This window comes from Schistocerca americana, chromosome 2 (assembly GCF_021461395.2).
Source record: "Schistocerca americana isolate TAMUIC-IGC-003095 chromosome 2, iqSchAmer2.1, whole genome shotgun sequence".
NCBI lineage: Eukaryota > Metazoa > Arthropoda > Insecta > Orthoptera > Acrididae > Schistocerca > Schistocerca americana.
Window position 1 is genome coordinate 400,008,051 of NC_060120.1, and position 27,747 is coordinate 400,035,797.

The 27,747-nt window shown below is 40.6% G+C and overlaps 1 protein-coding gene across 1 annotated transcript in view; it reads left to right on the top strand.

Annotated features, from left to right (window-relative positions):
• Positions 1-27,747, top strand: part of LOC124593736 (eukaryotic translation initiation factor 3 subunit B) — a 69,516-nt gene that overhangs the window by 34,127 nt on the left and 7,642 nt on the right. The window contains exons 3-10 of the mRNA XM_047132066.1: positions 52-171; positions 12,882-13,068; positions 19,256-19,410; positions 23,274-23,478; positions 23,566-23,708; positions 24,470-24,611; positions 25,157-25,352; positions 25,559-25,767. Of these exons, the coding sequence (XP_046988022.1) occupies positions 52-171; positions 12,882-13,068; positions 19,256-19,410; positions 23,274-23,478; positions 23,566-23,708; positions 24,470-24,611; positions 25,157-25,352; positions 25,559-25,767 (1,357 nt within the window). The remainder of the gene's footprint in view (positions 1-51; positions 172-12,881; positions 13,069-19,255; positions 19,411-23,273; positions 23,479-23,565; positions 23,709-24,469; positions 24,612-25,156; positions 25,353-25,558; positions 25,768-27,747) is intronic.

Here is a 27,747-nt window from a genome sequence, read left to right on the forward strand (position 1 = left end):
AATACCAAGTTTTTGTTTCCTAATGTCAAAAAATATATATTAATTTTTAAGGTACATATTCCTCGAGTACAGCAGCCCAAAGTATGCTTTGGAAGCTGTTAGCTTACTGAATAACCACAAGCTAGACAGACAGCATACCTTTTTGGTAAATCTGTTCACAGATTTCAAGAAGTGAGTATACATTTCCTTACTTACTCAGTATTTTTTGTTTGTTTTTCTATATATGTATAAGGGGTAATCGAGTGAAAAAGAGAGAGATGGTGCTACGAGATCTGTTCAAAAAATTCCGAAACGTTCGTTATTTTGTGCCAGTGGCGTGTTGGAGCGAAATGCGGTTGGCATCCCTGCATACGCCTGTGTTTAATGTGTAATTGGCGGAAGTCTCGCTGTTGAACGTCGATTACTTAGTATTCAGCGCTGTATTGAGCAGAATGTTGTGTTGCACAGTTTGCAAATTTCAAGATGGCAGTGTTAGAGGAGCAATGCGTCTGCATTAAATTTTGTGTAAAACTCGAGAAAACCGTCAAGGACACACACCAAATGATGCAGGAAGCTAGCGGTGATGAATGCTCGAGCCATACCAAGTGTTCCGAATGGTTCACACGGTTTAAAAATGGCTGGAAGAAAGTTAAAGATGACCCTTGTTCAGGATGCCCTTTGATGTTTACAGACGACTCTCTCATCAGGAACGTCAGCAAAATTGTGCGTGCCAATCAAAGACTGACAGTCCAAGAGATTGCAGAAGAATGTAATGTTTCAGTTCGATCATGTCATGAAATCCTGACACAGCATCTTGTAACACATCATGTTGCTGCCAAGTTTGTCCTGCGGCTCGAGTCAAGACCTTTGCCTCGCAATGTGTGAAGAGCTTTTCCATCGTGCAAATGAGAATGAGATGTTCCTTAAGAGAATCATAACTGACGTGGGTCTACATGTGGGATGTTGAGACCAAGGTTCAATCTTCACATTGGGTCGAAAAGGTTCTCAGAGACAAAAAAAAAAAACATTGTCAGGTCAAATGTCAAAACCATGCTGAAAGGTTTCTTTGACTTTGAAGGATCAGCTCATCATAAATGTTAATAGATGGTACTATTGGATGTGTTGCCTGTGGGAACGTAAGAAGGAAATGGCCTGAAATGTGACAAGACAATTCTTGGCTCGTGCATCATGATAATGCACCTGTACATTCATGCCTATTGGTGCATGACTATTGCACAAAAAACGAAATCACTGTGCTGCCTCATCCTCTGTACTCTCCAGAGCTGTCCCTTGCGGTCTTCTTCTTCTTCCCTCCCCCCCCCCCCCCCCCCCCCCCTCCCCCTGCCACACGCCCCCTGCCACATGCCCCCAAAATAAGTTGAAAACCCTGTTGGAAAGATGAATATTTGTGATGTTAGATGAGATAAAAGAAAATTCACAGGCGGCCCTTTTTGTTGTTCAGCAAAAGACATACAAAGACTGCTTCTGGAAGTGGAAACGGCATTGGGAGCAGTTTATCAGGTGTGGAAGAGATGATTTTGGAGACCATTTACAGTAAGTAGAACGTAGTGTAGAAACATTTTGTGTACGAAGTTTGGGAATTTGTTGAACAGACCTCATAAATGAACTGTTTGTTTCAAGAGTAATTGCCATAACTGTTAATATATGTATCTCACTGTGAGGCAAGATGGTCGTTGCTGCCATGGAAAAAGTTGGTGGTTGCCTGTGAAGCATGATAGTACTCTGGTGTGTGTCTTTCATCCGAAACAAATTGACAGCCACTATTTCTTCAGGGCTCCAAAATTATGGGAATTTGGGAGGGATGAGGACTATATAAGGGTGTGGAAGGGCTTCCCAGCGAAACTTCTGCAGCATAGTGGAAACAACCTTCGCAACGTCTGTGAGAACATTATCCTGCAACAGAATGGCATGCGTTAGCATTCGGCCTCAGTGCACTTCAGTTTTCGCAGTGTCCACTGACTGCTGTGCATTATTGTGGTGTTGTGCTCTGGGAAGTCAGTGGGCAGTGGGCCCTTACAGTGAAAGGAAGAGGTCATCATGACTTTCCCAGAGCCCGCACACAGCTTTGGATTTTTTTGCAGTGGGGTTGAATCCAAGTGCTTCCTTTGTTGGCTCTGACATTTGCTCTCTGGCTCAGAATGATATCATATTTCATCTCCTATCACAATACAGGATATCTTGATGACATTTGAGATGCTGCAGTGATGCCGACCAGACTGCGAGGAATCCACTGTGCACAGATTTTCCGGAACTTCAGATTATTTCTCATGCCCAACATGAGCTGAATGTCTTAACCACCGGCCTTTTTTTATTTCTAATGGTAGCATGCATTGCAGCAATGGCAGAAGGGGTAATGACATGATGAGCACGCCCTGGCTGACTGCTGTCTTTCTATGACACCAGACTATCTCGAACTCATTTATTCAATGTGTGTGTGACACCCCCAGGGGGCACACAGTTCTTTCGTGAGTTCGTGCATGGCGCACATGGGGCACCGAGCTATTTCAGCTAATTCTTCATTCCCTGGCTGCGTTTCCTTCCCCCTACCCTCCATCCCTATCCTCGCTCCTTCCCTGTTGCCGGCTGCTTCCCCTCTCTGTGCCCTGATTTATGTTGACCTGGCTATCCACCTGTTTTCTTGTATTGGTTGCAATTTTATTCCTTTTGTCTGTTCTTTCATCCCTTTTTGGATTTAGGTCCCCACTTGAGGTTTGACCTCCATTTTGAAATTTCCTGTTTTTTGGATTATCCATATGGGGAAGAACTCCCTCCCTAGCACCTACAGTCTGGATTCCTCTCCCCCTTCCTTCCCCTCTCCCTTCCCGATTGTAGCTAGTCTGTGTGGTGGGACTGTTATGTACCCATATGGCTGAGCCGCCTGACAACACAGGGATCACACTACTGGTACCTGAGCTGTTCCCTTCCCAAGTATGCCAAGGAGTGATTGCTTATCTTCTTGGAGTATTGGAACTCCCGCAACAGCTGCCATGCCAGACGCCCTTGCTGTGTCTGGATAGCACCCGTGGGGAGAGCCCCTCATCGGAGTGGGTGGTATCAGGATGGATGCTTGGCACATGAAGCGTATCAAGCTGCAAAAATCTGGCCATTCTCAAACGGCCTTCTCTTCAAATGGGGCAGGATCATTCAATGCTGATTTGCATGACCTAGCAACATCGCCTTTCCCGGCTACACCATGGGAGGAGGCCCAGGCTCGCTGTCTTGGGATGAAACCCTTCCCCCGTTACCTCGTCTGTACTAGGACAAATGGGGACACATTCACTGCCACAGAGCAATTGTTTTTTGTGGAAAATATCAAGTACAAGTTTGGTGAAGTTGAATCTATTAGTAAGGTGGCAGTTGCACTCCCTGTTGATCAGTTTCTTCTTCTGCAGCTCTTCATGCCTGTGATTGTCTTGGCAATGTCCCAGTGTCTGTTACTCCTCACCAATCTCTGAATATGGTCCGGGGAGCAATTTTTCATTGGGATCTCATTCAGCAAACTGATGAGGAACTGCTAACCTGGAGCAGTGTGCAGAAGGATCGCAAAGACAACTGCACTGCTACTGGCGCCTTCATTCTGGCTTTGGAGGGGGATACCCTCCCATAGAAGGTCAAGGTTGTGTGATCCAGATACGACGTGAAACCGTATGTCCCTCCATCTATGCAATGCTTCTGGGCCACCAGTGTTAGTCCACTGTCCAGGGTCTAAACCTCCTAGGTGCTCTGTGCACTGTTCCATTGGTTCTCATAGAACACCTCGAGACACACTTTGCAATGGCATTGTTGTCCTCTTCCTACCCTATTACCTTTCTCTGGCAGCAATGTAGAGTTGAACAGATCCCCCTCTGTTTCATGCCGCACCACGTTGAGCCCTATAATACACCCTTCACTGAATGGGAGTTGGTGCAAGCTCTTAGCTTTTCACGAGAAACATCCCCAGGCCCAGATTCCATCCACAACCAGATGATGCAACACTTGGCTGCTCCCCTGAGGCAATAGCTCCTCAGGGTCTTCAACCACATTTGGTTCATGGGTGCTTCTCCGTCACAATGGTGCGAGAGTATAGTTATCCCCGTCCTTAAGCCCGGGAAAAATCCAACATCTCTAGACAGCTACCGCCCAATTAGCCTGACAAATGTACTTTGTAAACTGCTCGAGAGGATGATCAGCTTCAGATTACGAGGGTTGTTTTTTAAGTAAGGGCTGTTCGCGCGTATAGTCCCGTAGTTCGCACGGACGTCGCAACAAGCCACCACGCTACTTGCCGGCATCCTTCTCGTTCACACTGATGCAAGTTGCCGCCCGCCGCGTGTGAGATACGGTCAGTGATACGTTTTTTGACCGCGAGAAGCCTATCAGCTGCAGAAATTCATTGTCAGTTAACAGAAGTTTATGGCTTGAATGCAATGAGTGAAGGTAAAGTGCGTCAGTGGGTTAGAGTGTTTAAAAATGGCCGTCAAAACGTCCATGACGAAGAACGCTCAGGCCGGCCCTCTGTGATCACTGATGATTTGGTGGCTGCAGTCGAAACAAAGATTCGTGAGGACAGAAGATTCACAATTTCCACTCTTTCTTTGGAATTTCCACAAGTTTCAAGATCGGTTTTGTACAAAATTGTGTCTGAAAACCTAAACTTTGAGAAACTGTGTTCTCGGTGGGTACCCAGACTCCTCACAGAGGACCACAAAGCGAAGAGATTTGCCAGTTCATTGGACTTTTTGATTCGTTACGAGGAAGAAGGGGATGACGTGTTTAGTCAAATTGTCACTGGAGATGAAACATGGGTATCCCATATCACTCCCGAAAGCAAGCGACAATCGATGGAATGGCGACACACAACCTCGCCCGTCAAGGTCAAAGCCAAACAGAAGCTGTCAAAGCGCAAGATTATGGCAACTGTGTTCTGGGACCAGCGCGGTGTTTTGCTAGTGGACTTCATGCCACGAGGAACGACAATCAACTCAGATGCCTACTGTGCAACTCTAAAGAAGCTCTGCAGAGCAATTCAAAACAAAAGGCGCGGCATGCTGACAAAAGGAGTTTTGCTCCTGCACGATAACGCTAGGCCTCACACCTCCCAAAAGACTCGGGATTTGATTGATTCTTTTGACTGGGAAGTTTTGGACCATGCACCATACAGCCCCGACCTTGCTCCTAGCGATTTTCATCTTTTCCGGTACCTGAAACACCATCTTGGCAGGCAGCGCTTCAATGACGACGACGAAGTGAAAGCGACCGTGAACTCTTGGCTGTCGGAGCAGGCGGCCTGTTGCTCTCGCACCATCTACTTCAGGAGCAAAGCCCCCCCCCCCCCCCCTCCCCAACCATCTGGGATTTCAGTCCCCACTAATGAGCCAGAGAAACACAAGGCTTCTTTGGCTCCTCTTGGTAGGAAGGGGTCCCTTGGATCACTTCCTTCACAAGTTTCTGCTAGTGGGAGAGATGACACCTGCCAGTGGTTGAAGAGCCCAAAAGCAGCTGGTCGCAGGGCCTCACGCTCATCCTCAGTCCTGGAGACTGATTCAATGAAGTCCTCCCAGCCAGGGAAACCAAGGAACAGCACGAGAAATCGAAAAGGAAGACCCCAAGAACAAGGAACTTGTAGTGGCACCCACACCACTGCTACCTACGAGCTCTGTGTCTGAGGATGGGGTGAAGATGCTGGCATCTGCTGACGACCTGGATCTCGCTGGACTCTCAGGCACAATGGATATAGACTGTTCAGGCAAAACGTCAGTGGCAGCAGGTGACCCTGAGGCGTAAACTGCCTCATTGAATGTTCCATGCCTTCCCAGTCTCAAGATGGTCATCCTCCAGTGGAATTGCAGCAGTTTTTTTACACTGCCTGGCTGAGCTATGGCAACTGTTAAGCTTTTCACCTGCTTTCTGCATTGCCCTCCAGGAAACCTGGTTCCCGGCAATGCAGACCCCTGCCCTCCGTGGCTATAAGGGATATTACAGGAACCATAGTGACTATAATTGAGTGTCAGGTGGAATTTGTGTTTATGTCCTCAACTGGGTCTGTAGTGAAACTGTGCCACTTCAAACCACTCTTGAAGCTGTGGCTGTCAGAATACGGACAATGCAGGAAATAACTGTCTACAATATATATCTGCCTCCAGATGGTACAGTACCCCTGAATGTGTTAGCTGCACTGAATGATCAACTCCCTAAACCTTTCCTACTTTTGGGAAATTTTAACGCCCATAACCCCTTGTGGGTTGACACCATGCATACTGGTCAAGGCAAAGATCTCGAAACTCTGCTGTCTGTTCGACCTCTGCCTCTTAAATACTGGGGCCGCCACGCATTTCAGTGTGGCTCGAGGTAGTTACTTGCCCATTGATTTATCAACTTGCAGCCCCTGACTTCTCCCATCTATCCACTGGAAAGCACATAAGGACCTGTGTGGTAGTGATCACTTCCCCATCTTCCTGTCACTGTCCCGGCGTCAAGCCCATGGATGCTTGCCCAGATGGGCTTTAAACAAGGCGGACAGGGGAACTTTCACCTCTGATGTCACCGTTGACTCTCTCCCATATGGTAACATTGATGTGATGGTTGAGCAGGTGACTACTCGAATCTTATGTGCGGCAGAAAATGCAATCTCTCACTCTTTAGCATGCCCCCGGCATAAGACAGTCTTATGGTGGTCACAGAACTCGCTGAGGCAAATACAGAGCATCAGCAAGCTCTACAGTGGCATAAGTGACACCCTTCCCTAGAGCATCTGATAGCCTTTAAGTGGCTCCGTGCCCGTGTACGCCAGCTTATAAAACAACGGAAACAGGAGTGTTGGCAGAGGTAAATGTCGACCATTGGGTGCCACACACCACCTTCCCAAGCCTGGACAAAGATCAGACGTCTTTTTGGGTATCAGACCCCAACAGGTGTCCCTGGCGTTACCATCAGTGGTGTGCTATGTACCGACACAAACATGATTGCTGAGTACTATGCTCGAGCCTCTTCATCGGAGAACTACCCCTCAGAGTTTTGCACTCTCAAACGGCGGATGGAAAGGGAAGTCCTCTTGTTCACTACACGCCACAGTGAACCCTCTAAAGTACACTTGCACATTGCCCCAACACAGCTCCTGGGCCGGATAGGATCCGCAGTCAGATGATTAAACATCTCTCGTCTGACTACAAGCGCCACCTCCGTGCCATCTTCAACCGGATCTGGTGTGATGGTGTCTTTCCATCGCAATGGCCAGAGAGTACCATCGTTCTGGTAAAAACCTGCTTAATGTGGGTAGCTATTGGCCCATCAGCCTCACCAACGTTGTTCGTAAGCTGCTGGAACATATGGTGTGTCGGCGATTGGGTTGGGTCCTGGAGTCACATGGCCTACTGGCTCCATGTCAGGGTGGTTGTCGCCAGGGGCACTCTACCACTGATACTCTTGTGTCCCTTGAGTCTGCCATCCGAACAGCCTTTTCCAGACGCCAACACCTTGTTGCAGTCTTTTTTTTATCCACGCAGAGCGTATGACACCACCTGGTGACATCATATCCTTGCCATATTATATGGGTGGGGTTTCTGAGGCCCGCTCCAGATTTTTATCCAGAATTTCCTGTCGCTCCGTACTTTCCGGGGTCCCGTAGGATTCTGTGTTGAGTGTATCACTATTTTTAGTGGCCATTAATGGTCTAGCAGCAGCTGTAGGGCCGTCCATCTCACCCTCTCTGTATGTAGACGACTTTTGCGTTTCATACTGCTCCACCAGTACTGGTGTTGCCGAGTGGCACCTACAGGGAGCCATCCCCAAGGCAGTCATGGGCTCTTGCCCATGGCTTCCAATTTTCGGCTGCTAAGTCATGTGTCATGCACTTCTGTTGACGTCGTACTGTTCGTCCGGAACCAGAACTTTACCTTAATGATGATCCACTCACTGTAGTGGATACATATCGATTCTTATGACTGGTTTTAGATGCCCAATTGACTTGGCTACCTCACCTTTGTCAGCTTAAGCGGAAGTGCTGGCAGCACCTCAATGGCCTCCGCTGCCTGAGCAACACCAACAGGGGTGCAGATCACTCTACTCTGCTGCAGCTCTACAATACCCTTGTTCAATCCCACCTTGAGTATGGGAGTCTAGTTTATGGTTCAGCGGCACCCTCATTGTTGTGTTTACTTGACCCAGTGCCTTTCGCTGCTACAGCACTGTGCGCAATTTTGTCATCACTGTGCTGGCACATGATGTTCCAACTGCTTTGACACACTTATCATTCGGTTTCACAAAAACTATTTGGCCAAAAAATTTGATTTTTACACATCTTCTTGACTGATACCTTCCCCCCATGAATGATTTAATTTTGTTTCGATGTTCAACGCAGTTATTGTGCAGCATGAAATGTAGTAAACCATTGCACGAAATTTTGAATAGTTTGCAGAGGTAAAAGTCCATAGTGTATACTTTCCGTATGGTCGATTTTAGTTGCCACAATGTTGAGAATGAAATGTGGACAAGATACTTAATTTGCATATAAAAATTTCTGTATAACAATATCTCTTTTAAGTACCAGTCATGTGTAATATTAAGAAATATTCCGTTTTTCGCGACTGTAATAATAGTCTTATTTATACCAGAGTCAAATGTTCTGATTAAAACAAAATTGGCGAAGTACACAACACTGAATTGTGGATGTAATAAAACATAGAGACTAAAATATATTGTCAGTGAGGCGCAGTGCACAAACAACTTGTGTTTGTCACAACGGACAGCAAACACTTGCTAAAACCTAGATCAGTTGACGAAAACATTGAATATAATGATGCAGCCAAAGCAGCGAAGCAAAGAATTGCGTCAGACAATCAAGTAGCTCGGCAACGTAGGAGTGGAAATTCTGCTCTAAATAATACTTTTAATACTGTTGCAAAGAATATATCTCAACATGAATAGTAAAACAGCGACTGTGGAAGAGAAGATAGACAAACAAAACAGATAACATGAATATTGTATGTGTGCCTTTTCATTGTTTTTAATTGCTGTGAAAAGAAATATTGGAGGACGAAATTGGAAAAACCGAAAACATTATTCTGAATATAATGAAAAGACAAAGCACTCGAAATTTCAAAAAATTACATTCAAACGAATAAAATTCAAGTAAGACTATTCGATATTGCTTTTAAATAAAGAAAATATTAAGCACCGAACAAGGTTTGAACTCGGAACCTTTAGCTTAGCAGCCAAACACCATAACCATTACGCTAACGCAGCCAGTCGTACGACGGAGCTTCTGTAGGACTCTAAAATATCACGTAAAATACCGACAAACACTGTTGGTATGACTATAAATTATTCATGTTTCGTCGAAGCACAATAGGAAATAAACAATTACTGCTGTTCTTTATTGCGAAAAAGTGGTTCGTGAAAATGACACAAACACCTTTCCTTGCTATCGCCTGAATTAGGAGGCTTGTTGCTTGTTTGGTTTAATTAATTAATAGAAAATGAAGCAATTGGTGTAAAGAATGCTTTTCCAATCTTTCTATAAAATAAAGTCTGCTATCAAGACATTGCTTTTGTTCAATTACTTTATTTATGACTGAACATTTCTAAAACTAAAGCCACTCGTCTGTGCTCTGCACTGCAGTCGAGCTCTGGCAACGTCGTTCTCTGTTCATTGGCTGACTGTGTTTTGTGACGTCAGATGCTTAGAAGGAACCTAAACTCGGCCGCCTTTGTAAATGACGCGCACTATAGGCCTCCATTGTCGGCCAGGGCTGGCAACCCACTGATGCATGCACCTTATACTGGTCTGTAGCCATGGTATAAACTACATACAGAGGTAACAAGGATTTGCGTAAGTGGGTTATAAGGACGGCCAGCTTCAAATGCAGGACAGTATTTCACCAGTGTCCTCATTCAGACTGCTGCATTCTGTGACCCGACTTATTATTTTCCTAGCCTCGCCACTAATGACATTTCTTCTATAGCTTCTCACTCTTCTGGGTGTCACGGTGGCAGGCATTGATGGGCTAGCAATTACTTTGTCACTCATTATTTATTCTGTAGATTGTCAATGACACGTAATGATTAATAATAACATGTAGCACTGCTCCTCATATGCCATTACTGTTAGATCACTGAAATTATAAACTGGAAACAAGGGTTAGTTGATACAAAAAGTTTTGAGAACTATGGGCCCAGACAGCCTCCACCTTTATGTAATCATACTGCAGACTAGTTTTCAAAAGCAAATGTTGTAAGTTAATGTCACTAGATGCTTGCTAGCCATTGGGATTTATTGCCCTGTGATGAGTAAAATCTCTAGTTGTGATCAAGGTTTTTTAATGGTCCTAGCTGAACATTTTTCATGGGTTAAAAAATACTGCAATAACCTTGAAGACATGAGTCCATGGACAGTGACCCCTTTACCTATGCCATGTGCTGCTTCTGCTTGGTAGTGGATGCGTACCTTAAGGGAAACAAACTTGCCAACACAATAGAAAGAGCAGAGGAAGTAGGTGAAGGGGAGATGGGAGATACAGTATTAGGAGAATAATTCGAGATATTACTGACTGGTGTAAGTCTAAATAAGACCCATGGGACAGGTGATATTCTCCTCAGAATTATTGAGATCTTTGGGAGACAAAAATACTCCAAGTGTGTAATATATGAGACTGGTGAAATACATTCAGTCTTGGTGAAATACATTCGCGCTTCAAGGAGAATGTGATTATTCTAGTGCCAGAGAAGCCAGGAGCTGACAGGTGTAAATATTACTGAACTGTCAGTTTAATAAGTCATGATTGCAAAAAACTGTCATAATTTTTTTACAGAAGACAGAAGGACGAGAAAATTGGTCAAAACCATCATTGGGGACGATAAGTTTGGTTTCTGGAGAAAATTTGGATCACACGAGGTAATGCTTGGCCCTGTGACCTATCTTAGAAAATAGGTCAAAGAAAGACAAAACTATGTTTCTAGTATTTGTAGATTTGTATTGACAATACTGACCAGAATACTCTATATTTTTGAATGTAGTAATGGTAAAATACAGGGAGCAAAAGCTTATTTCAGCTTGTACAAAAACCAGATGGCAGATACAAGAAAACGAAGCAGTGGTTGGTTGAGAATGGAGCGTGGCAGGGTTGTAGCCTATCCCCAATGTTACTCACTCTGTACATTGAGCAAACAGTGAAAGAAACCAAGGAGAAATTTGGAAAAGGCATTAAAATTCAGGGAGAAGAAATAAAAACTATGTGATTTGCCAATGGCATTGTAAATCTGTCAGAGGCATCAACGGACTTGGAAGAGTTGTTGAAAAGAATCAACAGTGTCTTGAAGGATGATGTAGGATGAACATGCCAAAAGCAGAACAAGGGTAGTGAAGTGTAGTTGAATTAAATCAAGTGATGCTGAGGAATTAGATTAGGAAATAAAACAAAATAGGAGATGAGCTTTTGCTATTTGAGTAATAAAATGAGAAATTTATCGTAAAACATAAATTTAAGTGTTAGGCAGTCTTTCCTAAAGATTTTTGGCCAAAGTGTAACCTTGTACAGAAGAGAAATGTGGATGGTAAACAGTTCAGACAAGAAGAGAATAGAGGCTTTTGAAATGCAGTGCTACAGAAGAATGCTGAAGGTTAGATGGGTATACTGGATAACAAATGGGGAGTTACAGAATCAGATTGAGGAAGGAAAACAAATTATGGCATAACTTACCTAAAAGAAGTGATCAGCAATAGGACATATGTGGTGTCATCAAATAATTGTTAATTTGGTAATTAAAGGAAGTTTGGCAGTTAAAAACTGTGGAGAAAGTCTAAGGCTTGATTACAGTAAATAGGTTCAAGTGGATGTAGGTTGCAGCAGCTATGTAGAGATAAGGAGGCCTTCACAGAGTAGACTAGTACGAAGAGCTGCATTGAACTGACCCTTGGACTGACAAGAACAACACCACATTTGATCAAGATTGTGACACTGTATCGCTGACCTACTTTCATGTATGATCAATAAGCTTTTGATGATTTCTCATTTGTAACAGTACACATCAGCTGCTTTATTTCGTGTAATGTACATATATACTTTTATATCTATTTCATGTATGTATCTAATTGTTTTGTTCATAAAATAATAAAAAGATATCACTGTTACCAATCGCAACAAAATGCCATTTTTCAGAAGTAAGACCCTTGCATAAGTAAAACTGTGTCATTTTTCCCATTTTGATGGTTTGATAAATCCAACCTCCACTTCTCTCGACTGCTCTTTTTCAGTCTGGATACTTGATTGGTGAAGGTATAAATTTGTCTTATTTTTATCCCATTAATTTATTAAATACCGGTAAGTTTCTGAAGTAAAGGTTTTTCTTAGGATGGTTAAAAACCCAAGTAGCTAAAAATCCAAATACTGTAGTGTGAAGCAACACATTGAAAATGTTGTACATGAAAAATTGAAAACAGTGGTACTCTATATTTCTCCCTTGGTCTGCAGTCAACGACCACCATTAGAACACTTGAGATTTATTAAAATTTCAACATCGAATACGGGGTGAATTTCGATGCTTTGTATTTTTTGTTCAGGGATGACAAATTGAAGATTTAATTGTGCATGCTGCGTTCAATCATTTTTGACTGTGTACTTAGGTTCAGTGAATGTTGATTGCTTGTTGTACTGTTGCCCCCTAATTTCTGGTTAGCAACGTAAATTTAAATACAAAAAGGAACTTTGACATCTTTCTGATGTCAAAGAAATTACACTGCTGATATGTCACTTCAATGGAAACTTAAGCAGCCTCATAAAAATGCCAAAAAAACGGAGATGGAGTACGGTGGGAAAGAGCCAATTTGTGTTGCTGTGCTTAAAATTTTCATGTAAATTTTAGTTATTGAGAAGTATTATCTCTTGGTAATAAAGAACCTTCTCTTCAAGATATGAAGAAATTTCTGATGAATGGGAGCCACCAGAACCCCAGCCATATAAGGAGCAGGGAAATCTACATTATTACATGCTAGAACAGGATGCATTTGACCAGTATTGTGTTTCACATGGGGGTGAATTGAAAGTGTCCATTTGGCTCAACAGCAGTCCAACCCCTGAGTTGATAATGGAACGTGATGTAAGTAGGAGTATTGTTTTTATGCGTAGTTGTATGGACTACAGTTATGAACAGAAAGTGCCAGCCAGAACTTTTTTCATACATTACTTATATGTTAGCAACACATCAGTTGTACATAACTGATGCGATGCTAGTTTTACTGAAGCACTGAGTGTGTATAAAACGAGGGATGTCTTTTGAATGCTCCAGTTGAGATCTTTGATATTGTTAAGAGATTGTGCCATGTTATCAATTGGTACGTTACTTTGTAATGTAGCCCAAATTGTTGTTACAGGTTGCAGTAACTGCAAAGAGTTGTAGAATGCTGTATTAACACATTGTAGGTACAAGGTAGTGGGTAGGTTGAGACATAAAAGGCTAACTTCAGTTAATCACTGTGAAAGCCAGTGTCTGTCTGCTAATATCTTGATTAGCCATTTCAGCCCAGCTTTTTTCACAGCCCTTGCATTCCTGTCAAGCCTCACGATAAGTGCTGCATGCATTACTTGAAAAAATACATAAGTAGCAGCTCTATCATGTATTAACATTCACGCTTATTTGTAGTACCTCTTAAGAAAGGCCTAAATATGGTGGTGGTATGATTGGAACATGTTTGTTTTTGTAGTTTGCAGATACTCCTCATAAAATGTGACAATGAGGATTGCTGGCAATTGGATGAATGATTTATTGAATTCATATTTATATCTTTCATGAGGTAATAAATCTTACACCTGTTTGTTGTAAGTATTTGTAATGTTCAAAACAAGTATAGTCGAATTTTACACAGTTTAAAAATGGATAACTTGTATATCTGATGATGATATGTGTGGTCTTTGATATCAGGTTACAGTGAGCTGTGAAATAATACTTAACATTTAAGTTATTGAAAAGAAAAACAAAATCTTGTTTGATTTGTTAGAAGTAGCAGGACGTTCTCTATTGTGACAATCTCTTCAGCTTAGAGGAGCACTTGTAACCTATGTCCTCAATTGTTTGCTCAATGTATTCCAATATCTGTTTCCCTCTACAGTTCTTGCTTTCTACAGCTCCCTTTACTACCCCGGAAGTCATTACCTGATGTCGTAATAGATGTCCTATCATCCTGTCCCTTCTTCTTGTCAGAGTTTTCCGTACATTCCTTTCCCCTCCAATTCTGCGCAGAGCCACCTCTTTCCTTACCTCATCAGTCCCCCTAATTTTCAACATTCATCTGTAGCACCACATCTCAAACGCTTAGATTCTCTTATGTTCTGGTTTTCCTACAGTCCATGTTTCACTACCATACAATGCTGTGCTTCAAACATACATTCTCAGAAATTTCTTCCTCAAATTAAGGCCTATGTTTAATACTAGTAGACTTCTCTTGGCCAGGAATGCTCTTTTTGCCAGTGAAAGTGCTTTCGATGCCCTCTTTGCTCTGTCCGTCATTGGTTATTTTTCTGCCTAGGTAGCACAATTCCTTAACTTCATCTACTTTGTGACCATCAGTCTGATGTTAATTTTCTGGCTGTTCTCATTTCTGCTACTTCTCATTACTTTCGTCTCTCTTCGATTTATTCTCAATCCATACTCTGTACCAATTATACTTCATTCCATTCAACAGATCCTGTAATTCCTCTTCACTTTCAAGACAGCAGTGTCATTAGCGATTCGTAACATTGATATCCTTTCACCTTAAATTTTAATCCAACTCCTGAACCTGTCTTTTATTTCCATCATTGCTTCAATGTACAGACTGAACAGTAGAGAGAAAAGACTACATCTGTCTTACATCTTTTTTAATCCAAGCACTTCGTTCTTGATCATCCACTCTTATTATAAACAGTAACATATTACTTGATCATCCACTCTTATTATAAACAGTAACATATTACTTCAGAGAGCAGTTGTATTTGTAAACATGAATAGATTTTAGGACTAGCTATGCAATCAGAGGGGGGAGCAAAAGATAAACACTGAAAAATTTTCTGTTTTCTTACATAGCCAATATCTGAATGTCAGCATGTATTACTTATTTTAAACTGGCACTCTTAAGTGTGTATGTTGTTATCCACCACCAGCAATTGAGGGTGAAACTTCAACGACGTCAGCAACTCGGGCTGACTAAACATCAGAAAAATTATCAAAAAACCTTGTCTGAAGAACCCAAGAGAGAAGCCAACAAGAAATTTGTCAGCAAGTGGCCACAAAAGCCTTTGTTTATTAAGCATTTAAACAGAATTTCATATCAGACTGTGTCCAAAAACTTTGGACTTTTTATTTCTTAGCATTTTCAAGAGATTGTGCGACATATTCCGTTTTACACTTTCTACTGAGCCACAATATGTATTGCAGCATTCATTTAAAGAGTAAAAGCATTTTATTTTGGGCTTGTCTGTAGGCTAGTGACAGGTAACTAGCAGTGCATGTTAAACAGTAAAAGATAATGTTGTCAAACAGTGCCCTAAAAATTTGAGTTTCGTTTCTCAATATCTTCAAGACAATGTACAACACTTTAAAATCCCATAGTACTCATAGCCATTTGATTTTACACTAAAAACATTATGCATTGCATCGAAGAGTACTGCGTTATGCATTGGAGACCTGTGAAAGGCAGTAATAAGTAGTAAAGATTAGAGACAAAAATTTTAAAAAGTTTCAGGTCCAGCACACAAGTTTCCCCCTCTTAAAGCCTTCAAGAGACTGCACAAATGTTTCAGTTTTTTGTACTAATTATTTGTTACAATATTTACAGTAGTCCATATAATTTTGTTAGATATTTCTGGTACAGTGTGTTGAGGATAACAATTTTCACACATCACATCATCAGCCATAATTATATTCAAAAAGAGTTCAGCTGCTACTGTTCTGATTCAGTGGCTTCATGAAGGAAGGTGTTATACCAACAACTTTTGCAAAGTCGAATAACTTTGACACAAAGGAATTACAGACATTGGCTGCAAGTGGGCATTGATTGAAATCAATGGGCGAAGTTGAAAATTTGTGCTGGATTGAAGTTCGAACACAGGTCTCCTGGTTATTAGGCAGATGCTCTACTGAACCATCTGGAGACAGTGATCATCACAACTGCTCGGACTACCCTAACATGCTTCCTGCCAGACTAAAATTCTCAGCTTATCCACGCACTACTAACGTAGTGCCCCTTGCCAATCATTGGTAGTCCATGCAGTAGCAGTGTCTGGATGGCCAACAATCAAAGCATCTGCCTATTAAGCAGGAAACCCATGTTTGGTCTGGCACAAATGGTGCAGTTGTTAGATCGGTTACTGCTGCTACAGTGGCAGGTTATCAAGATTCAAGTGAGTTAGAACGTGGTGTTATAGTCCGCGGATGAGTGATGGGACACAGCATCTCTGAGGTAGCGATGAAGTGGGGATTTTCCTGTTGAACCATTTCGAAAGGGTACCATGAATACCAGGAATCCGGTAAAATGTCAATTCTCCATCACTGTGACTGGAAAAAAATCCTGCAAGAACAGGACCAATGACAACTGAAGAGAATCGTTCAATGTGACAGAAGTGCAACCCTTCCATAAATTGCTGCAGATTTAAATGCTGGGCCATCAAAAAGTGTCAGCATGTGAATCGTTCAATGAAACATCGATAATATGGGCTTTCGGGGCTGAAGGCCCACTCGTGTAGCCTTGATGACTGCACGACACAAAGTTTTACGTCTCGCCTGGGCCCGTCAACTCTGACATTGGACTGTTGATGACTGGAATCATGTTGCCTGGTCAGACAAGTCTTGTTTCAAATTATATCAAGGGGATGGGCGTGTACAGGTATGAATCCATGGACCCTGCATGTCAGCAGGGGTCCGTTCAAGCTGGTGGTGGCTCTGTAATGGTGTGTGCAGTTGGAGTGATATGAGACCCCTGACGCGTTTATAAACAACTCTGACAGGGGACACGTACGTAAGCATTATCTGATCACCTGCATCCATTCATGTCCATTGTGCATTCCGACAGACAGATTTATGGACAGCCCTGCAGGATTCATGGTGTCAGTTCCCTCCGGTACTACTTCAGACATTAGTTGAGTCCACGTCATGTTGTTTTGTGGCACTTCTGCATGCTCACTGGGGCCCTCCATGATATTAGTCAGGTGTACCAGTTTCTTTGGTTCTCTGTATAAATAACTTTATGTAACTTCTGTCACAGGATATTCATATGGGAATTACTGACACTCTGCCCTATTGCCTAATTAAACTGCTTATCAGTTGCCACAGACTATAAATTGCCAAAACATCTCTGCACTTTGTACATTGAAGTTCCTTATCAATGTGTGGCAACAGGAACCAACAATGTATGTTATAACTGGGAGATCAGATTCAACGTGTTTGAAATCATCATTACTGATATTGAAATTAAAAAATGAATCACTAATATCACATAACTGCTCATGGTACTTTCATCACAACTATGCTTCTCTAAAATTCTCAGCTTCTCTAAAATTCTCAGCTTTTCTTGTTGATGCACATTTAGTTTTAAGATACTCATGAGTCTCAATTTCTTTCCAGTTTCCAACAACTGCCTAAGTGAGATATAATACTGACATCACACTAATTGTCTGTATAGACTGAATTGTGCTTAAGTAATAAATTTATCCAGGAAAGTATAACACATGTATGCTGCTTTATTGGTCAGAGTCTGTAGCATTTCTTCCTTATGCTGAATTCCCTTCAGAGGTGTGTTACCGCAGACGCCCTTGCACCTTTCCCTGTATACTCTGAACGTGTTTACACGTGCCACTAGTCCTTCTATCTGGAACTCTGACTGTGTCTACGCATGCGCACATTCAAGAGTACCAGGTAGAAGGACTGGTGGCGCGCGTAAACACGCTCAGAGCACACAGGGACAGGTACAAAGGCATGCGCGTTAACATGTCCAGAGCAGTTAAAGGGTTAACACTTTGCCACCAGGTCCTAATCAAATTTATAAATTTGGCTGTACCCTCCCAATTTTCTACATTATGAACTGGCCCCAACTCAACCAAATTTTCAACATAGTCATGGCACTCTTGAGTAACCAGTTTAATCATATTTTAAACAACCTTTCTGCATTCAGTTTCTTCACAGGCAGTGTATACACAATCTTTTTGAAAGCAGAAAGAATACTCTGAATCGTGAATACATGTGCCCTGGCTGCTGCATCAGCAGTATCCAAAGTCAGTCCAGCAATATTTCCTGCCTTAAAATCTGTGTGTAGCTTGATGTGGATCTCACATAACACAAAGGCCACAAACAGTTCACGTGGTTCCACACATGAAACTCCATCCTTCAAGTTACTTAAGAATTAGAATTACTTGGGTTCACATTTATACTGCAGCTGAGCTTCCTTAATGAATTTGGGCGCAGTAGAAGGACAAAATCAGATGATTGCAGAAACTTGTAAGCATGTGGAGAAATAGTATAGAATTAAAAGCTCTACATCAAATTTATGATAAGCCTTGGATTGAAGGGGCATTGTAGTTCTTCATACCTCCTTTAACTGGTGAAGTTTCAAGAAGGGAGTGAATAACAGATACGTTTAAATCTCTCTCTCTCTCTCTCTCTCTCTCTCTCTCTCTCTCTCTCTCTCTCTCTGACAGTAATTAATTCTGTACATAACTTCAGAACATTTTCAGCTTTAGTTACGCTGCTGACTGATTTTGGAAGTGTTGGCAACAGTCTTTGCATCCTTCATATACAATTTAATGCTGGGGTTTCTGCAAACTGTTATGTACACAATAACTGTGGGCTGTTTGGCAAAACTGTTGGCTGACCTTGCTTTCTCGGAGGTGTCGGATGAACTGTAGATCCCCTATAACTCTGTTGTGGATTAGCCAGTTCAGAGATTTGGAGGAAGGCCATAGCATGCCACTTCCAGTAGGACCATGCCTAGTAAAGCACTGTCATGGTAAAAAAAAATTTTAAGGTTGATGACAGTTTTATATTTACTGGTACAGTACATCTATTTTCACAGATTTGAATGGGGTTCCTTTTTATTCCAGTTCTTTTGTGTAACCAGTGCTTAGCAATGGAGTTTGTGTACAGTCAGCCCCATCTGATGTCACCCCTCCAGATCCTTCACAGTGTTAATTGTGAAATAACATTGGCATATTTGACATTATTTCTGGTATTTATTATTTGAACAATAGACTCTCCATGCTTTTGTAACAGTTGTTTAATTCTTTGTGATGTTTCATTACTAGATGTTGCTCTGTTTTAGCGCTGGTCAGAGTCCCACACAATATGGTCCCCACTCGGAACTTACCTTGCTACCTTCCACAAGCAAGGTGTGGCTTTGTGGTATGGAGAAAAATTTGATAAACTCAGATTTTCACATCCTGGAATTCAGTTTATTAATTTTTCACCTTGTGAAAAGTAAGTTAATTCTGTCAAATTTTAATTTGTGGATAACATTAATTTATTGGTATGCACTGTGGAAAAGTCTTTCATGTTAGTAAAGTAGCTGTATTGTGTGAAACCCAGTTCATTTTGTTCGTCCTCAAAACCCAGGAGACATCATTTACCGGCACCCAGATTAATGCTTTGTTCCTTGATCTCCAGAAGGCATTGAGTACAGTTCTACGCTGCTGCCTAATGAACAAAATACAAATGCGCAGAATAGCTGTGTTGTGGGATTGAAGAGTCATCTCAGTGTAGAGATTTTGGGCTTAGATTTTGGGCTTAGATTTTGGGCTTAGATTTTGGGCTTAGATTTTGGACTTAGATTTTGGACTTAGATTTTTGGACTTAGATTTTTGGACTTAGATTTTTGGACTTAGATTTTTGGACTTAGATTTTTGGACTTAGATTTTTGGACTTAGATTTTTGGACTTAGATTTTTGGACTTAGATTTTTGGACTTAGATTTTTGGACTTAGATTTTTGGACTTAGATTTTTGGACTTAGATTTTTGGACTTAGATTTTTGGACTTAGATTTTTGGACTTAGATTTTTGGACTTAGATTTTTGGACTTAGATTTTTGGACTTAGATTTTTGGACTTAGATTTTTGGACTTAGATTTTTGGACTTAGATTTTTGGACTTAGATTTTTGGACTTAGATTTTTGGACTTAGATTTTTGGACTTAGATTTTTGGACTTAGATTTTTGGACTTAGATTTTTGGACTTAGATTTTTGGACTTAGATTTTTGGACTTAGATTTTTGGACTTAGATTTTTGGACTTAGATTTTTGGACTTAGATTTTTGGACTTAGATTTTTGGACTTAGATTTTTGGACTTAGATTTTTGGACTTAGATTTTTGGACTTAGATTTTTGGACTTAGATTTTTGGACTTAGAAGTATATTTGGGTGTATCCCAGGAGAGATTTGTAGGGTTTCCACATATTTACAATATGTATTAATGATCTTGGTGCAGGCACTGGCAGTAGACTGAGGCTGTAAATAAATGTAGTGTGTTGATCATCAAAAGACAGAGATCCACTAATGTTTCATTATGCTATTGATGACAAATCACAATACACCGTAACTGCCATAAAAACGTAGAAGTAACCACTTAGTGTGAGCTAAAGTGGAATGTCCACATACAACTAATCACAGGTGAGGCACATACTAGACTGAGATTCATTAGAAGAATCATCAGGAAAGGGCGTGTCTTAAAAGTTTTACTAGTCAGATTGGATTGATAGAGGAAATAAGATGATTGAAAGTGCAGCAGCACTTTTCATTACAGGTTCATGTAGTAAATGCAAAATCATCATGGAGATAATCTGTCATCTCCAGTTGCAGATGCTTAGGAGAGAAGTTGTGCATAACAGTGTGGTTTAGTATTAAAATTCAGAGAGCACATGCTCTTAGAAAGGTTACCAATATATTACTCTCTCATACATGTATCTAGTGAAAAGATGTTGAAGCTGAAATGAAGAGATTCAAGCTCAACCTGAGGCTTACCAACAATTGTTCTTCTGCCCACCATTCACAACTGGGGTGGTGAAGGGAGGAGTGACAGTGATACACAAAGGTCCCTCAACACACTGCTAGGTGTCTTGCATAATGTAGGTATAGTGAAGTTGTATTTAACATCAGGTAACATCACATTCCTATACATACTGAAGGAAAGACATAAATCTGCCTTGGGGTCAATTTCTCCGGCTCGTATTGTGGAGCCTCAAAAGCTACAGCTTTCAAGAAAAGTACAAGAATTGAAAGTGATTAAGCACCGCATACTGAGGCATTTACCATTTTCAGTGCAACGGGATGGACGACAGTGTGAGAAACACAATAATAAAACTTAACTTCCCCCCCCCCCCCCCTTCTAGCTATATAAGGAAAATTTATGGAACTTAATGAAAATGTGTAATAGTTCCACAATAATATTAACATACGTTAAATTATCTGGTATAGTGTGAAATATGTATTATACCAAGAAGTGTGTAAAATTTGTAATTTATTTGCAGTAATGGTACTTTCAGTGTAATTCGTTGAAATTTCATTTTTTAAAATAATTACGTATAAAGGAATAGGACATGTAATTACGTAAAATCTGGGTTCTAGTGGTCACTGTATATTCATGTAAGATGACATTATCAGCACCTGGCAAAGTTTGGAAGGAGCCTCATAGTAGTTCTCGATTTGGCTGCTGGTCAAATCATGCAATCTATATGGCATTCAGATGTGTCAGTGGCTTATGTTAGACTGCACAGGAACGTGGGGGCAGGCATGCTGTCAAAATTCCAGTTGACCACATCTAACCACCACAAGGAAGGATCACCATATTGTAACTCCTTCACATCTGTATCTGTCACCCAAGAGCGCGTAACAGGGTCCCTACACCATTGTGTGTCATCCTGCACCTTTGGTTGGCAGCTGGCAGCACAGAGTCTACAGAATCACTGTTCCAAGCCTGGGCTGCTGTTAACATCACAACACAAATAGCTGTGTTTGGAGTGGTACTGTAAATGGGAAACATAGGATACATCAGTGTTATGACATCCTTGCCAAGCAAATCATTGCCCACATCCTGTCAACAGGTGATGCAACATTCTGTTAAGTGGGCTCATACTTCAAAGTCCCCCTGCCCCACTGAAGTAACATCAAATGTGTTCTCAACCTATTTCATTTCATCATCCTCGTGTGGGTGCTTCAGGCATTATCCATTATGTTTACAATTACAGCATTTTTCCAAATTACCAGGTTTTGTGTATTTGACACACACACACACACACACACACACACACACACACACACACCATTCTTGTGGTTCTGAGAGATAATAAATTTTCTGCTGGAGCAAGGAATGATTTTTAAGATTTAGTGCTGGACATTTGTCTCAGTGATTGGCCCTTCCCATTTTTTTCCTGCCAGTGATTAGCCAGCCTTACATATGCGATGAGTTATTTAGTTAGTCTCTTCTAGGTTGTATCTGTCCATAATTTAAAATACTTAGGTTTTGTTATCTTGTGTGTACCAGGAAAACGCTCTCACTAGGTGTCTATTATCTGCTTAAAATCACTTGACGGAAATTGGCCAGATTCATTCATTCTTAATGAATATATCGTCTCTCTGTGACACTTAGTTTTTGTTAATCAGTATTTTTTTTTAATTTACTTCACTTTGGTGGTAAGCTCTGTAATGGTAGCCCAAGTCAGTCTTGAATCAAAATCCATGTGAATTCCAGGAAGATTTTTGAAACGAGCATTAGTCACTTTAAACACATCCTTCATCTGAAGTTTTTGTAATCTATAATGAGAATGTTTACTCCAGCCTTTACGTTTGTCACTGTATTTCATTTGAGAAAAGTGTTCTTCAGAAATGGTAACTGTTAGAACCAGAGTTCTAGAAGAAAGATGTATTTTAGTAAGATATTTGTTAAATACTGTATGTCGAAAATGTAGCCTTACAGTCATCAGAAAGAGACTAGTAAACAACTGTGCTTTTAATTGTATATGTACACTGTTTGTGTAAGCAAATATAAGTAGATACTTCCACCCATCATTTTGTAATTTCTGTTGATTATAGTAAACTGAAATATTGCAATTGTTCTCATGGTGTGCAATACTTTTAATTTTCAGGAATTCAGACTTATATTTGAATAAAATTCTGTGTTGAGTATTCAGTTGTATTGTTCTAATTTGAGCAAAAAATCGCTTTTGAGTTACAGTGGGTCATTGCCTCAATTTTATCTTGTAAATTTCTCTACTGTAGTGGAATTAACCCCTAAATAAACTGCAGATACGGACAAGAAATGGTTAGACAGATGGTTTCTAATCTATTTTTACAGATACCTTGTTACTTGTTCGCCAGTAGCTGATGATCATAGTGATAAAAAAACCTCAATTGCATGGGACATTCGCACTGGACAGGAAAAAAGATCATTTCCTCTAGATACGACGACGACGACAATATGGCCAATTCTTCGTTGGTCTCACGATGACAGATATTTTGCAAAATTAGGTACTGATATTCTTAGTGTCTATGAAACGCCGGTAAGTGTATGAACATATTTTCTATGGGAAATATCTTGACATCATTACAGATCATTGTTTGTATCTATAAATCTTTGGATGTTTCAGTCATTTGGTTTACTGGACAAGAAGAGTATAAAGATTACTGGTATAAGAGATTTCAGCTGGTCACCATCTGATAATGTTTTGGCATACTGGGTAGCAGAAGATAAGGACGTGCCAGCCAGAGTTTCACTTCTTGAGATACCAAGGTATGCTACTGTTCCACTGCAACTATATATATTTCAGAGGATTGCCGTTGGCCTTCTGGAGGCTGAATTTTGTATTGTATGTGAGATACACTTTAGTATTTGTTATGAACATTTATCAAAGGTATAGGTCTGGGTTCATGATGATCTAACTTGTAATTTTAGTGTTAGGAATGTTCCAATATTACATTAGTTTATCTGAATGCAAAATTTTTGCTAAATGGAACAGGCACAAGAATTTCTTCAGTTGATTAATTCCTATTAGCTGGGGGTACTATGTGCAAAAGCATTAGCATATCAAAATTATTGAATGTTAACATATTGAGTAATACAGCAGAAAAATTACATTTATTGATACAAGAGTTAAACTTAACAGGCAGTAATGTTTCAAATCACTTTTATTAATGCTACTCATTTTGCTGCAGCACTTTCCTCTGCAGAGGAGAAACCGATTTACAACGGTGTACTACCAACTTTGTAATTGGGGTAAATTGTAATTATGCAGTGAACAATAGACTTGCTATTTGGTGCCTGTTTGAGGTTTTGAAGCAATGAGCTTCTATTTTGCAGCTTCTCGTCACAAGCGGGTTTTCTTGCAATTTTTCCTATGTAAGTGGAATAAAAAAGTGGCAAATGATAGTCCTCTGCATGTATGGTTCACTTGTGGAATGTAACTGTAAATGGAATGATGTAATTATATTAATCTATGTAAAAAATGGTTAATGTTAAATAACCTTGATTAAGAGAAAATGCATTTTTTGCAGTCGCAATGAAGTCAGAGCAAAGAATCTTTTCAATGTCGCAGATTGCAAGATGTATTGGCAAAAGACAGGAGACTATTTGTGTGTGAATGTGAATCGATATATGAAACTTACAAGGAAGGAAAAGAATGAAATCAAATACAGTGTGAGTAGATGTTTTCAAGTAATTAATTCTGTTTAGATGTTAAACTGTTTGTCATAAAACTGTTTTGTTGTGATCATGTTGTCTCAGATTTACAAATAACATGTCTGCTGCTTGTCATTCAATTAAAAGTTGTTTCAACCAGTTGGTGATTGGTAGTTAGCAGCAAATATAAATACTGTACCAGAGTGTTAGTTGATTGTTATCCAGATAAAATGCTGTACTAGTAAATAGAGGGAAAACCTCTTGTAATTAACTGTTTTACTTTGGAAGATTCTACATAAGTGAGATAAAATTTAAGCTTTCTATACACAGATTGTTGTTCAGGTCATAAATAATGCGCAAACATGTTTGGAAAAAGTTTTTCCCCCATTGTGTTATTAAATTGCTATGCTATGTTAGTTTGACACCCATTTACTCTTCTCCTTGTGTCGTTTTTTCTCCAGTTTCTCATGTTTAGCTTCAAGGATTCACACAATACAGTTTTTGAATTGACTAAATCTAGAGCATTTCAGTATTTATTTATGTGTGTGTGTGTTCCTTTTCAGGGAATGTATTACAATTTTGAAATTTTTCACATGAGGGAAAAGCAGATACCTGTAGACAGTGTTGAAATCAAAGAAAACATCCTGCAGTTTGATTGGGAACCAGTTGGTTCAAAGTTTGCAATTATCCATGGTGATACAAACAATACTAGTGTAAGCTTCTATGGTGTCAAAACAGGACAAGCACCAACACTCCTGAGTATGTTCTCATCTTTCCTGCACATTTATGTGTAGTACTTTTTGTGTACATCTTCAGAAATATATATTTATAATAAACTACATAGGCTAACTCCTTTTTAATTTATTCTGAATTTTACTTCTCTTGTTAGTAATGTTCCTTTGATCACATTTATTTCTATGTAAATTTGAAGATGTACCAGTATTAGCAGAGGTTATGCTTTTCAGAAAAATTTGAGAAGAGGAACTGTAACAAAATGTATTGGGCACCATGCGGACAGTTCATTGTTTTAGCCAGCGATGCTGGATCTTTGGAGTTTGTTGACACAAATGATTTTGTTATAATGAATACAACGGAACATTTTAATGTGTCACATATTGAGTGGGACCCAACAGGTCGGTATGTTGTTACTGCAGTGACAGTCTGGAAAGCGAAGGTGAGACCACTTTTAATATATTTGTAAGTTTAATTAAGGTATATTGCTTCTATAGTAATTGAACTAGACCTTCAACATTTCCTTGTTTCAAACAAACAACTAAAGACAGTAATTTGCCTAAAATCTTGCTTCTCCACCAATTATTTCCTTAACTCCTTACTGAACTCTTCGTTATATGTCAGGTCATTAATTAGTTTCATAAGGACCTACCTTCGGAAATTCCTTAAGTTTGTCAGTAAGCTGGGCCTGATGCATTTGATGTTTTGCCATAATTGTAAGAGATTCCCTTCGTTGTGTGACAAATTTACAAACCAGTTATGTAGGTATTAGTTACAATTAATTTATAAAAATATGTGAAAATTAATGTGTTCATTAATTGAGAATTGCTTAAAAGTGTGCCTCCACATTTTTTGAAATTTCATTTTCTGCTGTAACAAGTGGCAGTCTGTAATCTGAATCAGTTCTCTCTTGCTGCTGTTGGAAGGGGACAGGAGTCTCCTATAAATTTGAGGTTTCAGCCAAAAGGCCTTCTAAAGTGCACACACACACACACACACACACACACACACACACACACACACACAGTGATGTGTGTGAATGAGGAATGAGGGGTGTATTGTTGGGGGGGGGGCATGGGTTTTCTACTTTAGGAGAAGGCCTTTTGGCCGAAAGCTGAAATGTATAGCAGTCTTTTTGTTGTGCGTGTCTGTGAATGAACATCTCATCTATATGGGAAGCAGCAATACGTCCTTTGAGAAACTGCCTGTTGGCTTCTGTCTTGGATTCATCGGCCAATGTTTGTTCAATGATTTTTCTGTCATTTTGTGAGCACAGGTGGCTGGCATTGTCAAAGCTTCATGCTCCATTGCTGGTTATTTCATGTAGTAGAGTTCGCAGCCACAGATTATATGTACCTGGTGCGCCAGTGTCAAAGGGCTTTCTGTGGTCATTTCCGATTTGGTTCTTTCCTTGTTATGTGTAGTGGTCATTCACTGCAGCACAGGAATCCAGGATCGGTTCACCTTGAGGCTTTCTTCTTTCTTGTTGAAGCTGTTCTTCGTTTGTGTGTTCCTATAGCTTCTCTGAACAAGTGGGTGTGATAGCTCTTCTCTATCGCACGAACTTCTGTGTCAGCCAATTTTACTTTGTGTTTGATCTCTGAGTGTGTACTCTGCCATGGTCAATTTCTCCACCTGTCCCAACCTGCAGTGCCACTATGTTCTCTGACCCTCGTGTTCATTGATTGTCCAGTCATTCTGACATAAACTTTCCCACATGTACATGATGTGCGGAATATTCCTGACATAGCAAGTGGGCCCCTTTTCTAATCTGAAATGCTCTTTGATCTTCTTTGTCAGTTTATAAATAGTTTTTACACTGCTCAGCATACGGCCACTGTGTTCATCACTCTGGGAATGTATTGTAGAGAGGCTGTACACAAAATTTCTTTTTCCAATGTGTCACTTAGCCATGTGTTTGATTCTGTGATACTTCTTATGTAACTGGTGGAGTACCCAGTGCTCCTCAGAACATTTACCAGTTGTTGCATCTCATGTCTGATGTGCTGTGCCTCACATATTCGTCTCGCTTTCGTTACGAGCTTATTAGTCATGCCTCTTATCTGGCTCTGGTTGTGATTTGACAGTTTGTGCCAGTATTGATCTGTTCGGTGATTTTTCGATACATGCTGTGTCCCAGTTTCTCACCATCCCTTGTGACCAGCACATCTAGAAAGGTAGTTGTTTGCCTTCTCTACTTCCATGGTAAATTTTATGTTGGCATGGAAGCTGTTCAGGTGTCTTAAGAAGTCACCGAGCTGTTCCTCACCATGGCTCCACACAATGAAGGTATCATCGACATATACGCACCACACCTTAGGTTTACGAGGTGCCAAGTCCAATGCCTGTGCTTTGAAATGTTTAACGAAGAAGTTTGCCACAACTAGACTAAGAGGACTACCCATGGTGATGCCTTCCAGCT